The following is a 20008-nucleotide window of genomic DNA, read 5'->3' as shown; positions in this document are numbered from 1 at the left end:
ATTGAGACATCGCCGCACACCGAGGTAAGGGGTTCTGTGTCGCTGCTCCGGCTTGTTAGGGCCAACAGGACCACAATCTCACCACTTGTTCTCAGCTACATCAACGTACACTCATGCTCATAAATTAAGGATAATGCTGATACATGGTGAAACAACGCTGTGGTGGGCGGTTTGCGGGTTTAAATCACCACGGGATATGATCATGCGGTGCATTTGACCTGCAGTCGTCGCACGGTGGCGCTGACAGTAGTCCACCTACGCAGAGGTGTGTGGGTGCATGTCAGAGTACGGTGCAGCGAGTAAGTGTGCAGACGTTTTAAGACGTGCTAATGGTGACTGTGTGTTGAAAATGGCTCAAAGAAAACATATTGATGACGTTATGAGGGGTAGAATACTAGGGCGACTGGTGGCTGGTCAAACACAGCAGGTCGTAACACGGGCTATCCATGTGCCACAAAGTGCGATCTCAAGATTATGGCAACGATTCCAGCAGACAGGAAACGTGTCCAGGCGCTACAGTACGGGACGTCCACAGTGTACAACACCACAAGAAGACCGATATCTCACCATCAGTGCCCGCAGACGGCCACGGAGTGCTGCAGGTAGCCTTGCTCGGGACCTTACCGCAGCCACTGGAACAGTTGTCTCCAGACACGCAGTCTACAGACGACTGAACAGACATGGTTTATTCACCTGGAGACCTGCAATGTGCATTCCACTGATCCATGGTCACAGGAGAGCCTGTAAAGCCTGGTGTGAAGAAGACAGTACATGGTCATTGAAGCAGTGGTCGCAGGTTATGTTCAGGGACGAGTCCACGTATAGTGTGAACAGTGATTCTCACAGCCTGTAAAGCCTGGTGTCAAGAAGACAGTACATGGTCATTGAAGCAGTGGTCGCAGGTTATGTTCAGGGACGAGTCCACGTATAGTGTGAACAGTGATTCTCACAGGGTTTTCATCTGGTGTGAACCAGGAACAGATACCGACCCCTTAATGTCCTTGAAAGGGACCTGTATGGAGGTCGTGGTTTGATGGTGTGGGGTGGGATTATGATTGGTGCACGTACACCCCTGCATGTCTTTGACAGAGGAACTATAATAGGTCAGGTATATCGGGACGTCATTTTGCACCAGTATGTCTACCTTTTCAGGGGTGCAGTGGGTCCCACCTTCCTCCTGATGGATGATAACGCACGGCCCCACCGAGTTGCCATTGTGGAGGAGTACCGTGAAACGGAAGATACCAGTCAAATGGAGTGGCCTGCCTGTTCTCCAGACCTAAACCCCATCGACCACATCTGGGATGCTCTCGCTCGACTTATCGCTGCACGTCTTCAAACCCCTACGACAATTCCGGAGCTCCGACAGGCGCTGGTGCAAGAATGGGAGGCTATACCCCAGCAGCTGCTCGACCACCTGATCCAGAGTATGCCAACCAGATGTGCGGCCTGTGCACGTGTGCATGGTGATCATATTCCATATTGATGTCGTGGTACACGCGAGGAAACAGTGGCGTTTTGTAGCACATGTGTTTCGGGACAGTTTGCTCAACTTATCGCCAATACCGTGGATTTACAGATCTGTATCGTGTGCGTTCCGAATGTGCCTATGCTATTAGCGCCAGTTTTGTGTAGTGCCACGTTGTGTGGCACCACATTCTGCAATTATCCTTAATTTATGAGCATGAATGTAGTATAAATTTTGTGTAGAATAAATCCATCAAGGTCTTTCTAGTGTTGGATAATTTCAGGTTGCGTTATCCACGTTTTGCGCCGTAGTAAACAGTTCCATCAGACAAACCATATCCTTTGCCAACCAGCCGCCACTCAAGGGAGTGTTAACTGTTCGTTGCATATTTATACTGCCTTTAGATTATCTTTTATTATCATCTCACTTTATATCGTCTTTTTGTCCTTTTCACAATCAATAAACTTGTGCTATAAGTGTCATAAAAGATCAAGCCCATGTTGATATATTAATCACGTGTCAACAGTTGACTAAAATAATGACAGGGTCACCATTTCATCAATATTATTTCAGCATTCAAGCTCATTTGGATTCTCATAAATGTGATAACATCTAATGCAGGTTATCAACAACAAACACTGTCAAACGGCAAAATCAATTTAGCAGACGCATGGGGCACGTAGTAAAGCGGAAGTTCAATAGTTAAAGTGATTGCCGTCGGTGCAATAACTCAGTCGCCTTCCAAAACATACCGCAAGTCGAATGTAGTCTTTCAATTTGGCGACCGCTGCCAAGATCCTGAGCTGATAGCATCTTCTGTAATCATCAAATACTATTTCTGTTACAAGGCATCTGTTTCCACATGTTGAAATTCAGTTGGTGCATTCAGGTAATTTAGTTTCGCGTAACAATAAGAATTGGTGCTGAATACATTGAATATTTGTAAATTTTGTTTGTATTGTTTGTTCACATTTTCATTCATTCGTTGTCGAGAGTTCTGTGTTACTTGCTGATTGTTCCTGATGGAGAACGGCGTTGTGTTAACGTGTCGTATGCTAGATTATCTGCGGTTTTCCCATTTTGTCGTAGATTAGTGTTGTTTTTATTTGATATGTTGTCAGGGATTTAGAATTAGTGGCTCGCCAGAGCTAATTTCAGGGTATAATTCTGTGGGATTGCGACGAGGAGCAATAGCAATTTTCTGGAGAGTAGCAACTCCATTGCATGCTCACTAGGCCGGCCGGTGTGGCCGAGCGGTTCTAGGAGGTTCAGTCCGGAACCGCCCGACTGCTAAGGTCGCAGGTTCGAATCCTGCCTCGGGCATGGAAGTGTGTGATGTCCTTCGGTTAGTTAGGTGTAAGTGGTTCTAAGTTCCACTGGACTGATCACCTCAGATGTTAAGTCCTATAGTGCTCAGGACCATTTGAACCATTTGAACCATGCACACTAGAAGCAAGGCACGTTTGCTCCAAAGTAGTGAGAATATTCGAATGTCATCACAAATGGATCAATGTGAGACTTGTAGCACTGATATAGAGAAAGATGCAGAGAATTCTCAGTCGAATGCAGTAATTGACCTTGCGGATTTGTCGAATGCGGAATTTTCTGATTATGACCAGAAAATTCAGTCAGACAAAAACGCAACGGTGAAACCGCAGCTGAACGCCATGTACACAGAAGCGCAAAAGAAACTGGTATAGCCATGTGTATTGCAATACAGAGATATGTAAACAGGCAGAATATCCCGCTGCGGTCGGCAATGACTATATAAGACGCCAAGTGCCTGACAGTTGTTAGACAGGTTACTAATGCTACAGTGGCAGATTATCAAGATTTAAGTGAGTTTGAACGTGGTGTTATAGTCGGCTCACGAGCGATGGGACACACCATCTCCGAGGTAGCGATGAAATGGGGATTTTCCCGTAAGAACATTTCATGAGCATGCCGCCGAAATCAGTAACCCGGTATAACAACAAATCTCCGAGATCTCTGTGACCGGAAAAAGATCCTGCAAGAACAAGACCAACGACGACTGAAGAGAATCGTTCAGCGTGACAGAACTGCAACGAAACATCTTCGATATGGGCTCTGGGAGCCGAAGGCCCGCTCGTCTACCCTTGACGACTGACGCCTCGCCTGGACCCGTCAACACCGACATTGGACTGTTGATGACTGGAAACATGTTGCCTTTTCGGATGAGTCTCGTTTCAAATTGTGTCGAGCGAATGGACGTGTACGGGTATGGAGAGAACCTCATGAATCCATGGACCCAGCAAGTTAGCAGCGGACTGTCCAAGCTGGTGGAGGCTCTGTGTCCGCAGCTCGTGGTCGTGCGGTAGCGTTCTCGCTTCCCGCGCCCGGGTTCCCGGGTTCGATTCCCGGCGGGGTCAGGGATTTTCTCAGCCTCGTGATGACTGGGTTTTGTGTGATGTCCTTAGGTCAGTTAAGTTTAAGTAGTTCTAAGTTTTAGGGAACGGATGACCATAGATGTTAAGTCCCATAGTGGTCAGAGCCATTTGGAGACTCTGTAATGGTGTGTCCTGAGCAGTTGGAATGATACGGGACCCCTGATATGTCTAGATACGACCCTGACAGGTAACACGTGCGTAAGCATCCTGTATGACCACCTGCATCCATTCATATTCTCTGTGCATTCCGACGGACTTGGGCAATTCCAGCAGGACAATGCGACACCCACATGTCCAGAATTGCTACAGAGTGGCTCCATGAACACTATTCTGAGTTTAAACACTTCCGCTGGCCACCAAACTCCCCAGACATGAACATTACTGAGCATATCTGGGATACCTTGCAATGTGCTGTTCAGAAATCATCACCCCCTTGTACTGTTACAGATTTATGGATATCCCTGCAGGATTCATGGCGTCAGTTCCCTCCAGCACTCCTTCAGACATTAGTCGAGTCTATGTCACGTCGTGTTGGAGTACTTCTGCGTGCTCGCGGGGTCCCTACACGATATTAGGCAGGTGTACCAGTTTCTCTGGCTCTTTAGTGTGTATAACGTAGCATGGCGGCACAATATCTCTTATTTTGTAGATTCGAAAGGTAGTTTGGACTTACGTTTCCCGCCTCGAGATTTCAGTTTAGTCAACGACAAGAATAAGTGCGACAAAGCAAAAGGGATGATCGTTTCATGGTTCCCGTATCCTTCCTGCAGTCACTCTTAATTTATCTACAAATTAGCTGAGTCAGAACACAGGTAACACTTGAGTGTATGGCGGACACCAGGATACAGTACGTATATAACGCCTACATTGTAAACTCGAAAAAAAAAAATTGTAGGTTAACATTTAAATGTGAATTTATCCCTCAAATTTTTGAGTAATTTTAGTTTCTGTTTCTGATCCTTGGTTGTTTATGGAAGACAACTGTAGCACAGCATTAATAATTATAAATTTTATTTCTAGCTATTTGAGAAACGTGTAATAGTCCACTATATTGGAATATCATTTGTGTTTTGCCTGTGTTTTTTCTCTCTTTTAATATTTGCTATGCATTCACTTTCATACGTATGAAAACATGTGTTGTAAATGTTTGAGGTTAAAAAATAATAAATCGAGACAGTGTTATTCAAGATGGGGCAAACATGTGTTCCGGACGAGTGGACACTGCTGGACGTGAATGCATGCGTATAACAACACACCGTGAGGTGCACACCACGTGTTCCACACCGGTTCCGAGCGAAATGCGGCCTATGTCACTGTGATTGAAGCTAGTTACGTGACCACAAAGTCGTGGGCCGGCCTCTGTGGCCGAGCGGTTCTAGGCACTTCAGTCCGGATCCGCGCTGCTGCTACGGTCGCAGGTCGCAGGTTCGAATCCTGCCTCGGGCATGGATGTGTGTGCTGTCCTTAGCTTAGTCAGGTTTAAATAGTTCTAAGTCTAGGAGACTGATGACATCAGATGTCAAGTCCCATAGTGCTTAGAGCCATTTGAACCATTTTGAACCACAAAGTCGTGGAAACAGTGTGGCCAGTTGTTTGCTGAGAAGTTTAATGCTGTCAAAGCGCCAACAAAGAGTGTCATGCAACGCCTAGTCCGAAAATGGACAGGATCTGTTTTGAACAAGGCTAGAAACATTCCGAAACGTGCCCGCTCACCTGAAAACGTGGCTGCGGTTCAGTAGAAGATGCTTCAGAGCCCTACTAAATCAATCCAACACCTGTCGCAAAAGACCAGCATATCACGGCGATCGTGCGGACGAATACTCCACCAGGACCGACCTGTGCATGCGTCATTACCGAGTGTCTGTTGTTCATGCATTAAAACCAGCACATTCTCCAAAGCGCCTCCTGTATTGTGGGTGGCTGTTCAGTGAGATTAACAATGAAAGAATTCGGAGTAGTGAAACAGCTTAAATCACTTAATAAAAGCAAGTCTTCTGGTCCAGACTGTATACCAATCAGGTTCCTTTCAGAGTATGCTGATGCATTAGCTCCATACTTAACAATCATATACAACCGTTCGCTCGACGAAAGATCCATACCCAACTACTGGAAAAAAGAACAGGTCACACCAATATTCAGTAAAGGTAGTAGGAGTTATCCACTAAATTACTAGCCCATATCATTAACGTGCTGAGGGAATTAGATTAGGAAATGAGACACTTAAAGTAGTAAAGGAGTTTTGCTGTTTGGGGAGCAAATTAACTGATGATGGTCGAAGTAGAGAAGATATAAAATGTAGACTGGCAATGGCAAGGAAAGCGTTTCTGAAGAAGAGAAATTTGTTAACATCGAGTATAGATTTAAGTGTCAGGAAGTCGTTTCTGAAAGTATTTGTATGGAGTGTAGCCATGTATGGAAGTGAAACATGGACGATAAATAGTTTGGACAGGAACAGAATAGAAGCTTTCGAAATGTGGTGCTACATAAGAATGCTGAAGATTAGATGGGTAGATCACGTAACTAATGAGGAGGTATTGAATAGAATTGGGGAGAAGAGGAGTTTGTGGCACAAGTTGAGGAGAAGAAGGGACCGGTTGGTAGGACATGTTCTGAGGCATCAAGGGATCACAAATTTAGCATTGGAGGGCAGCGTGGAGGGTAAAAATCGTAGAGGGAGACCAAGAGATGAATACACTAAGCAGATTCAGAAGGATGTAGGTTGCAGTAGGTACTGGGAGATGAAGAAACTTGCACAGGATAGGGTAGCATGGAGAGCTGCATCAAACCAGTCTCAGGACTGAAGACCACAACAACAACAACAACATCATTAACGTCGATATGCAGCAGGATTTTGGAACACATATTGTGTTCGAACATTATGAATTACCTCGAAAAAAAGGGTCTATTGACACACAGTCAGTATGGATTTAGAAAACATCGTTCTTGTGAAACACAACTAGCTCTTTATTCGCATGAAGGGATTTAAAATTGATTCCGTATTTCTGGATTTGCGGAAGGCTTTTGACACTGCACCACACAAACGGATTGTGTGAGTAAGACAGAAGTGATTTCTGTCGTTCCCCCAGTTAGTGGTTCAAATGGCTCTGAGCACTATGGGACTTAGCTTCTATGGTCATCAGTCCCCTATAACTTAGAACTACTTAACCCTAACTAACTTATGGACATCACACGGATCCATGCCCGAGGCAGCATTCGAACCTGCGACCGTAGCAGTCGCGCGGTTCCGGACTGAGCGCCTAGAACTGCTCGGCCACTGCGGCCGTCCCCCAGTTAGTGTCACAGGCCCTTTGCTGTTCTTTCTCTATATAAACGATTTGGGAGACAATCTGAACAGCTGTCTTAGGTTGTTTGCAGATGACGCTGTCGTTTATCGATTAATAAAGTCATCAGAAGATCAAAACAAATTGCAAAACGATTTAGAAAAGATATTTGACTGGTCTGAAAAGTATGAGTTCATCCACATGAGTGCTAAAAGTATCCGTTAAACTTCAGTTACATGATAAATCAGTCAAATCTAAAGGCCGTAAATTCAGCTAACTACCTAGTAATTACAATTACGAGCTACATAAATTGGAGGGAACACATAGAAAATGTTATGGGCATGGCTACCTAAAGTCTGCGTTTTATTGGCAGGACTCTTAGAAAATGTAACAGACCTACTAAGGAGACTGCCTACACAACGCTTGTCTGTCCTCTTTTAGAATATTGCTGCTTACCAGATAGGACTGACGGAGGGCATAGAAAAAGTTCGAAGAAGAGCAGCACGTTTTGTATTAACGTGAAATAGTGGAGAGAGTGTCACTAAAATGATACAGCATTTGAGCTGGACATCGTTAAAACAAAGGCGTTTTTCGTTGTGACCGCATCTTCTCGCGAAATTCCAATCACCAACTTTGTGCTCCGAATGCGAAAATATTTTGTTGACTCCGAACTACATAGGGAGAAACGATCACCACGATAAAATAAGTGAAATCAGAGCTCGTACGGAGAGATATAGGTGGTCCGTCTTTCCGCGCGCTAAACGAAATTGGAATAATAGAGAATTGTGAAGGTGGTTGGATGAATCCTCTGACAAGCTCTTAAATGCGATTTGCAGTGTATCAACGTAGATGTAGATGTATAATAGCTAATAGCTTGGACGTGGATCAGTTTATGTCTAATGAATCCTGGTTTCACCTGAGTGGTTTTGTCAAGTCACAGAATCACAGGTTTTGAAGCCGCACATCACTCTTCACAGGACAGAGCCACAGCCCGTAATCTACACACTTGTCAAACACATACTTTTTAATATTTTGAACATGGCTGCACTACAGCAACGATTACAGAACAGCAGGAACAAAAGACAGCCAACCAGATGCAATAAATGGTGGTTTTCAAATAACGTTGACCACGCTTTCGACGGATTGAAACCCGCCTTCTTCAGAAGACAAACAAACTTCACAAACGTAATTCATTCAGTAAAAGCTGTCTTCAGATGACAAGCATCAGGAATGGTCTGTATGTCATATATAAAAGTTAGGGCCCCTAAAAACAAGTGCTTGTCACATCAATGAAACCAAACACTTATAAAACAGTCCATGGTAGTAGCTACATGCTATTTTAAGTGTTTGGGTTTACTAACGTGACAAGCCCTTGATTGTAGGGGCCTTAATTTTTACATATGACATACAGACCGTTGGTGCTACATGTCATGTGGAGACAGCTTTTACTGAATGAATTACTAATGAGAAATTTGTTAGTCCTTCCGAAGAAGGTCGAAACCATGGTCAAGGTTATTTGAAAACTACCATTTCTTTCTGCAGATGAGGAAACCATTTCGAGAATAATGATTAGCTTATTTTGTACGTGAAATGTTTGCTGAACGGCAAAATTTGCAGTTTTCTACAACAAAGGTCTCCATTACGTCATCTTTTGTTGGGAAAGTGAGTCACAATGCAGGGTGAATATGTGGATGTCCAACACCACACCAAGTTAGTTCTTCCACAGGTCGGACTACAGTTTACTTTCTCAAGTAATGCAGTGAATCCAAAAAGTATTCATCTAGCTGTGTACATTTTTTTAAGTATATGTTTTTTAAGTGGGTAGGACGTCAAAAATTAAAAAAAAAATTGATTTTTCAATAATATGCCTATTTCGTAGCGCAAATTTTCCTGAATAGTTTGATGTATAAGACATACACTCCTGGAAATGGAAAAAAGAACACATTGACCCCGGTGTGTCAGACCCACCATACTTGCTCCGGACACTGCGAGAGGGCTGTACAAGCAATGATCACACGCACGGCACAGCGGACACACCAGGAACCGCGGTGTTGGCCGTCGAATGGCGCTAGCTGCGCAGCATTTGTGCACCACCGCCGTCAGTGTCAGCCAGTTTGCCTTGGCATACGGAGCTCCATCGCAGTCTTTAACACTGGTAGCATGCCGCGACAGCGTGGACGTGAACCGTATGTGCAGTTGACGGACTTTGAGCGAGGACGTATAGTGGGCATGCGGGAGGCCGGGTGGACGTACCGCCGAATTGCTCAACACGTGGGGCGTGAGGTCTCCACAGTACATCGATGTTGTCGCCAGTGGTCGGCGGAAGGTGCACGTGCCCGTCGACCTGGGACCGGACCGCAGCGACGCACGGATGCACGCCAAGACCGTAGGATCCTACGCAGTGCCATAGGGGACCACACCGCCACTTCCCAGCAAATTAGGGACACTGTTGCTCCTGGGGTATCGGCGAGGACAATTCGCAACCGTCTCCATGAAGCTGGCCTACGGTCCCGCACACCGTTAGGCCGTCTTCCGCTCACGCCCCAACATCGTGCAGCCCGCCTCCAGTGGCGTCGCGACAGGCGTGAATGGAGGGACGAATGGAGACGTGTCGTCTTCAGCGATGAGAGTCGCTTCTGCCTTGGTGCCAATGATGGTCGTATGCGTGTTTGGCGCCGTGCAGGTGAGTGCCACAATCAGGACTGCATACGACCGAGGCACACAGGGCCAACACCCGGCATCATGGTGTGGGGAGCGATCTCCTACACTGGCCGTACACCACTGGTGATCGTCGAGGGGACACTGAATAGTGCACGGTACATCCAAACCGTCATCGAACTCATCGTTCTACCATTCCTAGACCGGCAAGGGAACTTGCTGTTCCAACAGGACAATGCACGTCCGCATGTATCCCGTGCCACCCAACGTGCTCTAGAAGGTGTAAGTCAACTACCCTGGCCAGCAAGATCTCCGGATCTGTCCCCCATTGAGCATGTTTGGGACTGGATGAAGCGTCGTCTCACGCGGTCTGCACGTCCAGCACGAACGCTGGTCCAACTGAGGCGCCAGGTGGAAATGGCATGGCAAGCCGTTCCACAGGACTACATCCAGCATCTCTACGATCGTCTCCATGGGAGAATAGCAGCCTGCATTGCTGCGAAAGGTGGATATACACTGTACTAGTGCCGACATTGTGCATGCTCTGTTGCCTGTGTCTATGTGCCTGTGGTTCTGTCAGTGTGATCATGTGATGTATCTGACCCCAGGAATGTGTCAATAAAGTTTCCCCTTCCTGGGACAATGAATTCACGGTGTTCTTATTTCAATTTCCAGGAGTATATTTATTTGAGAGATTATAAGGCACGTTATTTAGTCTTAAGTGTACCAAGATGCAGCGCCACGCCACTTCGCACAGCATCCTTCTGTCATACGTATTTCGCTCTGTAGAATTCGAATATTTATATTTGCGGCAGAGATTGTCATACGTGAAAGAAAAGACTGTTTATATCGATACTTTCTCTACTGCTATCGACGTGCATTGTTTTGATAGCTGATTTTGTTTGTTCTCGGTTTTGAAAGGTTTGCAGTGTGATGTTGTGAATTTCGAAACGATTTTCATTTAGCTAAGTTGTTCTGTGGTCGTTTGTGGCATATTATCGCACAAGATGCCGCTTAGAATTCGTTGCTTCAACGGTAAACAACGTCACCAGCGCAACAGGTACACAGTAAAGGGTGCTACAACCAAAGGTCAGGTGCTGGTGGTGAAGAATATCATCACAGGAGTTTTCTACCGATTGCTGCAATGAAAGCCATCAAACTTGTATTCAGGGGCTTTGCAAATGAAAATTTATTGAAGAAATGTCTTCGTGGCGGTACCCAAGACCCAAATGGAAGTTTTAACCAATGTGTATGGGAAAGATTGCCAAAAACAATTTTTGTGGGAAGAAATGCACCTACTATTGGTTTTTATGATGCAGTTGCATGTTGTAATGATGGTGTGCAAAGCAGAAAATACGTTTTAGAGAAAATGGAAATTAAGCACGGAGTGCACTACACCAAAGTTTTGTATGCAATAGACAGAGAGCGCGTAGTAAAAGCAGAGAAATAATTTTTGGAGGTGATAAAATGAAGAAGAGTGCATCATAGGAATCTCAGAAGGAAAAAAAACTGATTTAGAAAAGGAAAAAGAACCTGCCTATGGTGCTGGACAGTTCTAAAAAAATGCCAAATATAATCAGAAACTTTAACGGCCATTTTCCGCAAAACACAATTTCTGTACTTAGGTATATGCAACGTCGAAAATAAATATCCTATTATTTTCAAATTTGGTATGCTTATTAAAAACAAACTTCTTAATGCAAAACTTTAGAATTTTACAAATCTATTAAAAAGTGCGGTAAAAATTGAGATAATTAACTATAAAATTTGAGTTTTTTCTAAATTTGAAGTTTACAATTTAACGGTTCATTCATTTTTTTTCATAAATTAAATAAACTCTAGTGTTTCATACACCTGTAAATATGGTTTGCATTCTGCGCAAAATTTATGGAAGACTGTCTCTTATGTATGAAGAAACTGTACCTATAGCAAGAAATGGAGCCAATAAAAAGTGAAAGAGTTATAATATTTCACATGTAAAAAAATTTATATTTTATGTTTTTTAACTTCCACTACTACTATGAGTGTGAATCATGAATCCTTCTGGTCGTACTGACAAAATTTTATGAATTTATTTGTAAAGGGATAGACAGTGGAAATTAAATTTCCTGTGGTGCCTCTCCTGCTCCAAGTCGGCCCGTTTGACGTCCTTCCCCCATGAAGCAAGTCTGAGACACGTGCGTAGAAGTGAACACAAAACGTGAAGAAACAGACCTGTGGAAAGTGTCTCAGTAAATTATTTTTGTTGAAAAAGAATGGAACATATACATTCATAACTATAACAAGATTAACAAAATAGAAAATGTCATACAAAAGCTACTTCACAAACCACAGTCAGAATACGCCTAAAATTCGCACCCAGGGACGAAACTTCAATGTTGATTCACGGCACATTGGCTGGAGTGTCAGCTGTCCACAACCAGAGCCAGCCACCTGTTGTTTTGAGCGACGCCGGGATAGCGCTGTTAGTAGCATGGGCCATAACGATAATGAACAAGGACACCCTCCGCTCCTAGCGCTCAGGGAAAGGGAAAAAATAGTGTAGTCAGGTGTATTTCTTTCAATAACGGGTATTCTTTTTTTACAGAGTATTACTACCACAGCCTAGTATTTTATCAAAAGGACAACGTCGTTAGCAGGACCAGAACTAGAACTTTCTTACGGCTTCTTACAAGTCGCCATTCGTCTTCCAAAATATTAAAAAATACTCCGTACTTCCAGACCTAGTCCCGCTCACCTCCCCCTACAAATTATCTCAAAGGCGCCCTTGGTAGGGAGACAGCCCTAACTGAAAGAAAACTTATTCTGCGCCTACATAATCATGGTAAATCCTCTTACGAGATTACTAAAATATTTGGCAGACCTAGATCGACTATTCAGATCGCTTTTGTGTAACGAAAACATTGAGAAACCAGCCACGGACTGGGCGCCCTCGTTAACTGACCGGTGCAGACGTGAGTTTCATCGTGAGGATAATCAACAGAAATCCTAAAATCAGCCCCCCTGACTGGGGAGTTGAGAGTCGAGGGGCAAGAAGATATTAACTACACAGAAATATCTGCAAGAAGTATGGGCATAATGGCAGAGAAGCTTGGAAGAAATTTTGGGTCAGCGAACAGAATGAGAAGAAACGTCTTAATTTTACCCAGGGACATAGATTTCGCAACCAAGTCTTCAGGTTTAGTGTTATGTGTAACATATTCGGGTCGGACGACATGCGAATGGTGTGGTGCAGAATCATGTGCCCATGGTGAAGCACGATGGGGATTCCCTGATGGTGTAGGGGTGTATGAGTGCTGCACGCACTGAAGAGCTACATTTTATAGAGAGCACAATGGTCTAAAAATGTATATTAAGATTTTAATGTAAAATCTAAATGCTAAAGCCGAAAATTTATATTTGCCACCAGTACAACGATCGGAAGCATACAGATAGAAATACCGAAAATGTGCCACATGGACAGCTCACCGAAACAGCTCAGCACTTCTACTCAGAGCAACAGGTATTAATCCCATTGGCCATCTTTGGAATCTGCTCGAGGATAACACCAAAACAAGACAACAATGTCTTTCATAGAGCTCTTCATGAAGAGTGGGACAAAATTCAATTCTCTGTGGCGGCTCTATGCTCAAACGACCGCAAGCAGGAACAACTACAAAAGGAAACTCCACTATCCATCAATTTTTTAAATTTAAACCTTTTCCATGCTCTAGATCAGTGGTTCCTAACGGGTAGTCCGCGGACCCCCAGGGTTCCGCGAGCTATGCCAGAGGTGTCCGCAAGATGATTTTAGAATAAAAAATATGTTAAATACATTTCGTATGATAACAGATTTTTTGTTTTGGCTGCTTCCTGCATGAGCAGAGCTTTAGCGAACGCTAACTTCGGCGTCTAGTTCTTCCTAGAGCCAACTGACAGTAGCGCACTCTAGCGCAAAGCTAGAATTAGACAGAGGCAAATAGTTCAGCAGTATGCCGTTAGACGGCGCGCGCTGCCTCTTTGCAGCTGACAACTGACAGTCACTGTACACAGAAACTCGCATTTCAGACGACAATCGGCCATTGTTAATTTGTTGCCCGTGCTTCTTTCACAGACCGTAAAAGTTTCAAGTTTGGAACCTAATATTTGAGAAGTAATGGATTGAAAGGTTAGACTGACCTCATCTCATTAAAAACTGAAAATTGAAACTAACTGCATACTGATGGCGTACTCTGTTGTAAATGTACTTTTTCAAGTAAATAATACCTTGTATGAAATTAGTGTTTTCTTATTTTTCACACATGCTACTGAATGCAATGTCAAGTGTAGTACACTTGAAAGACCAATTTACTCAGTTTTAATTTTTTCCTGTCATTTTCAGTTCATACTCAATTTTTATTTCTTTAAGGAGTTTGTTATACTAAACACCCAGATTTGAAGACAAAGATTTTGAGCAATAATCAAAAATTTAACAATAACGGCTAAATTGAAAAAATTTTAAGCTCAATATTTTTTCAATAATGAATGTGTCAATGTTTTCTAAGTATCAAAAATAGAAAACTTCTAAAAAGACTCTTAATTTGGCTTTTTTAGGTACTTGATACTGTGATATGACAAGGTACCAATCATTTTTAGGTTAGGCTTTACCGTGACTGTTATTGACATTAAATGAAACAAGTTTACTGTTACCAGTCACCGTTTTATTTATTTCCACGACGCGTTTCGAAGGTTTAAATCTCCATCACTGGGTGGATTTACATTAGTTAGTATGACATTTGTGTGTGTGTGTTGTGTTACGATTTTTTGGAGGATATTTGTTTACCAATGTGGCAGTATACATGTGATGTGTTACGACAGCAAAAGGACCCTGTGGCCTCTGGAGGCAGTGCCACACGTTCCTACAAGAAATTCGTAAAACAACACACACACAAATGTCATACTAACTAATGTAAATCCACCCGATGATGGATGTTTAAACCTTCGAAACGCGTCGTGGAAATAAATAAGACGGTGACTGGTAACAGTAAACTTGTTGTTTCATTTAGTACCAATCATGCTCGATGAGGGGGTCATCGAAAAAAATTTTGTTGGGAACCCCTGGTCTAGATGTCTAAAATGTGGGCAAATACTTTGTGATGTTGCCTTTGTATGGCATTTTCTGTTTTGTTAGCCTACGAATGTATTTTGTGCGTTGTTTTTCAGTAAAAACGCGTTGCTGAGGTAATTTCCACAAGATTTGCACTTCAGATTTTGTATTTCCTCCCTGTCACATGCAAAAGACTTCATTTTTTGATAAATGTGCAGCTGTTTGTCGGCACCAAGTCGCGTTTTCCACTCACCTTGAAGCGGAGCGGTCCGACGGGCGGCGCCGCATAGGGGATTCCCAGGAAGGAGCAGTAGGGGAACCCCCACACTGTGCGGCAGCGGAAGCCGAGCAGCTCTCCCTGCGAAACGCGCACCTTCACCGTCTCCTGCTCTGCGCCCGCCATGCTTGCCGCTGCGTCTGCTGCCACTGCAGAATACGTGGCAGCGGGCTGGACTGCTCCAGCACGTTGCGTAACTGATTGATGGCGCAGCCGGCGGGAGAGATAATAACATCCTTTTCGCAAGTCATCCGGCCGCGCGCGGACTGCGGTCTGGAGACGCTAAACTAACGGCCACGCCACGGGCGTATCCCACTCTTATTTCTGTGGGAAACAGTAGGAAACCCTTGCTGACAGCTACGTAACAATACATCCTCAGGTGGCCGAGCGGTTCTAGGCGCTTCAGTCTGGAACAGCGTGAGCGCTACGGTCGCAGGTTCGAATCCTGCCCCGGGCATGGATGTGTGTGATGTCCTTAGGTTAGTTAGGTTTAAGTAGTTCTAAGTTCTAGGGGACTGATGACCTACGATGTTACGTCCCATAGTGCTCAGAGCCATTTTTATAATTATGAGATGTAGGTATTTCAAATTGAACGAGAAAAAAAGATGATACTGCTGTGATTTGAACCAGCCCACGGATAATCTACTGGTAATAAGATTTCTAATACATTAGTAGGACCTACTTTGTAACAACACCAGTATACGTGTGCTACCGCCTCTGAATAATAATCGCGTTTTGTTTGTTTGGATCAGGTATATTCTTATGTTAAACGGATTACACTATCAAACATAGGATTTGATTTGGGGAAGGAATTTCTGAGAATGTATGTTTGGAGCACAGTATTGTATGGTTGTGAAACATTGGAAAACCGGAACAGAAGAGAATCAATGCATTTGAGAAGTGGTGATATGGATGAATGTTGAAAATCAGGTGGACTGATTAGGTACGGATTGAGGAGGTTCTGAGCAGAATCGGAGAGGAAAGGAATATGTGGAAAACACTGACAAGGAGAAAGGACAGGATGATACGACATCTGTCAAGACACCAGGGAATGACTTTCGTGGTACTAGAGAGAATTGTAGAGGGCAAAAAATGTAGGGGAAGACAGAGATTGGAATACATCCAGCAAACAATTGAAGACGTAAGTTCCAAGTTCTCCTCTGGCACAGGAAAGGAATTCGTGGCGGGCCATATCAAACCTGTGAGAAGAATGCTTACAGTTCATGAGTTCTTACAATATTAGAACGTCAGAAATCGATCATCTTAATAGATAAATGGCTAATGTTTGAGCTAAGGCAAATGTGCGAACGGCTACGAAGTATCACAAGTATGAGGTATAGGCTGCGCGCTACAGTTGTCCGACATAGACATGGTTCAGCCGCAAGACCATACTCTCAGAAAACTGTTAGTTTCCAGTTAACTAGTATCAACTGTGCCGACATTATCAGTTAATCATGTTTAGTGAATAAATACGCCGTTAAGTTATTCCGAGTAATATGGCCTCCTGCTTCGCTACTTAGAATGATAGGAAGTAGAATTGCACTTTACAGGGAACCCGACAGCGCTGATGCTGCTTCTGTGAGGGACGTAAACGTCGGGAACTCCTCGGCAAAAGAGGTAGAAGGAATCCTACACGATGACTCACTAACAAAGTCCAAGGATGCACCATTTGAACCAATACATCCTCAGACCATCCAAACCTTAATGTAGATGTTATGTAGATTTCTTGAACATACTGCATGTTCGAATACAATAAATATCCATAACAAGAAAAACGTCTGTCGACCAATCAATACGGATTTAAAAAGCATCCCTCGAGTGAAACTCGCATTCCTTATAGTTGCACGATACCCTCCGAACCCGGATTAAGGGCTCTAGACAGATTCCAAATTCGGAAATTCCCGGAAAAAAAGTTTTTGACACAGTATCGCACTGCAGGCTGTCAACGAAGGTCCAGGCATATGGAATAGGTTCTCAGACAGGCAAATTGATCGAAAAGTTTTTAAGCAATAGAAAACAGAGACAATGGTATAGTCAGGAGTGCTCCAGGAAAGTCTGATAGGACCGCCCTTGTTCTCGACATACTGTTCATTAACGATCTGTTGGGTAAGGTGAGCAGCAATGTACGCCTGTTGTCTGATGATGCTATTGTTTATGGGAAAGTCTTATCGCTGAGTGTCTAGGAAGATACAGCACGACTTTGACAGAATTTTTAATTGGTTTGAAGAATGGAGGCTTGCTCTGAAAGTGTAAATATGTAAGTCACTGAAGAGGAGTAGGAAAAACCATCCTGTAATTTCGAATACTGCACTAATGGTGTGTACTTGACACTAAAATGGTTCAAATGGCTCTGAGCACTATGGGACTTAACTGCTGAGGTCATCAGTCCCCTAGAACTTAGAACTACTTAAACCTAACTAACCTAAGGACACCACACACATCCATGCCCGAGGCAGGATTCGAACCCGCGACCGAAGCGGGCGTGCAGTTCCAGATTGTAGCGCCTAGAACCGCTCGGCCACGTACTTGACACTGTCATGCCGATTAAATATCCCGTGTAAAATTGTAAAGCACTATGAAATGCCACGGTTTAACCCTTCCCCCCCCCCCCCCCCCCAACCAAACAAAACACTTGTACTAAACCTCCAAGTTTAGGTACTGGGTCCATTCAGGATGCGTACAATATGATTAGCTCCGCTTTCCCATCCAAGGTTTACGAGATTAAAACGATCCATCCTTGGACTATGTTAGTGAGTCATCGTGTAGGATTCCTTCTACCTCTTTTGCCGAGGACCTTCCGACGTTTACGTCTCTCACAGAAGCAGCATCAGCGCTGTCGGGTTCCCTGTAAAGTGAAATTCTACGCCCTATCATTCTAAGTGGCGAAGCAGGAGGCCATATTACTCGGAATAACTTTACGGTGTACTTATTCACTAAACATGATTAACCGATAATGTCGGCACAATTGATACTAATTAACTGAAAACTAACAGTTTTCTGAGAGTATGGTCTTGCGACTGAACCATGTCTATGTCGGACAACTGTAGCGCGCCACCTATACCTCATACTAGTGATACTTCGTATCCGTTCGTGGATTTTCCTTAGCTCAAACAAAGATGATCGATTTCTGACGTTTTAATATTGTAAGAACTTATGAACTGTAAGCATTCTTCTGACAGGTTTGTTGTGCCTCCCCACGAATTCCTTTCCTGTGCCAGAGGAGAACTTGGAACTTACGTCTTCAATTGTTTGCTGGATGTAGTCCAATCTCTGTCTTCCCCTACATTTTTTGCCCTCTACAATTCTCTCTAGTACCACGAAAGTCATTCCCTGGTGTCTTGACAGATGTCCTATCATCCTGTCCTTTCTCCTTGTCAGTGTTTTCCACATATTCCTTTCCTCACCGATTCTGCGCAGAACCTCTTCAATCCGTACCTAATCAGTCCACCTGATTTTCAACATTCATCCATATCACCACTTCTCAAATGCTTTGACTCTCTTCTGTTCTGGTTTTTCAATGTTTCACCACTATACAATACTGTGTTCCAAACATACATTCTCAGAAATTTCTTCCCCAAATTAAATCCTATGTTTGGTAGTATAATCCGTTTAACATAAGAATAAACCTGATCCAAACAAACAAAACGCGATGATTATTCAGAAGCCGTAGCACACGTATACTGGTGTTGTTACAAAGTAGGTCCTACTAATGTATTAGAAATCTTATTACCAGTAGATTATCCGTTGGCTGGTTCAAATCACAGCAGTATCATCTTTTTTTCTCGTTCAACTTGAAATACCTACATCTCATAATCGTAAAAATGGCTCTGAGCACTATGGGACGTAACATCGTAGGTCATCAGTCCCCTAGAACTTAGAACTACTTAAACCTAACTAACCTAAGGATATCACACACATCCATGCCCGGGGCAGGATTCGAACCTGCGACCGTAGCGATTGCGCTGTTCCAGACTGTAGCGCCTAGAACCGCTAGGCCACACCGGCCGGCTTCATAATTATAAAACTCATCATTATTTTTATGAATAATGCGCGACTTCTTGTTTCTAATTACGTATTGGACGCGAAATTCCTGTTTCCATTTCAAATATAAATTCTTAATTATCCATGTTTTATGAAAGACTGTTCATAAAAGTTGTTTAAATTAAGAAAACATAAGAATTTAATTTTTAAGGCAGAAATGAAAAACCGTTTAGACTACATCCATCGTTTTATACCACAGAGGTAGATAAGTGTCGTAGAACATCGACACATCATACAAATGCTCCATTTTTACATTTGCTACTGTTCCATTACAATATGAACCCAACAGAACTGATCTGGAGCCAAGCTGCGGGATTTGGCCCGAGAAGTAACAAGGTTGTTACAGCTGCCAGACGTACTGCAACTAACGCACGCAGGTTTTTCACACGTCACTGCCGAATGCTGCAGGGATGTAGAAGGGCTCGTCATAAAAGGAGAGGACAAAGTGCTGCACCTGGTTGGCTTCGTGGATTCTGTTGTTGATAGGCTCGTTATCAATGTAGCAGGTGACACTTCCAGAACTGAAATGTGTTTCTCGGTTTCGGGTAAGGAAGGAGCTAAGAGATTAGCAGACGACTGACTGTAATACCTTCAGTGGCTTCAATATTTAACTATACGGTGAAATCCTTCAGTACTCTCTTACGTTACACACAGCTTATGCAGAACAATTACCTTGCGCTTAAGTCATGTTTTAATTATAATAGTACGTTAGCTAAAAGCGATAACGTGCTGAGGTTCTCGTCTAGTAGTCTAAGGAGCGTATTGTGGGTGATTTTTAGTGTATTATTTCATTCTGATTAAAAATTAAAT

The 20008-nt window shown here is 43.5% G+C and overlaps 1 protein-coding gene across 1 annotated transcript in view; it reads right to left on the bottom strand.

Annotated features, from left to right (window-relative positions):
- Positions 1-15320, bottom strand: part of LOC124717013 (esterase FE4-like) — a 205052-nt gene extending 189732 nt beyond the window's left edge. The window contains exon 1 of the mRNA XM_047243655.1: positions 15134-15320. Coding sequence (XP_047099611.1) covers positions 15134-15283 — 150 coding nt within the window. The 5' untranslated portion in view covers positions 15284-15320. The remainder of the gene's footprint in view (positions 1-15133) is intronic.
- Between the last annotated feature and the right edge of the window lie 4688 nt (positions 15321-20008).

Source organism: Schistocerca piceifrons, chromosome 9 (genome assembly GCF_021461385.2).
Source record: "Schistocerca piceifrons isolate TAMUIC-IGC-003096 chromosome 9, iqSchPice1.1, whole genome shotgun sequence".
Lineage (NCBI taxonomy): Eukaryota > Metazoa > Arthropoda > Insecta > Orthoptera > Acrididae > Schistocerca > Schistocerca piceifrons.
Note: the sequence above shows the minus strand (reverse complement) of the source record. Positions and strands in the feature narration are given on the sequence as shown.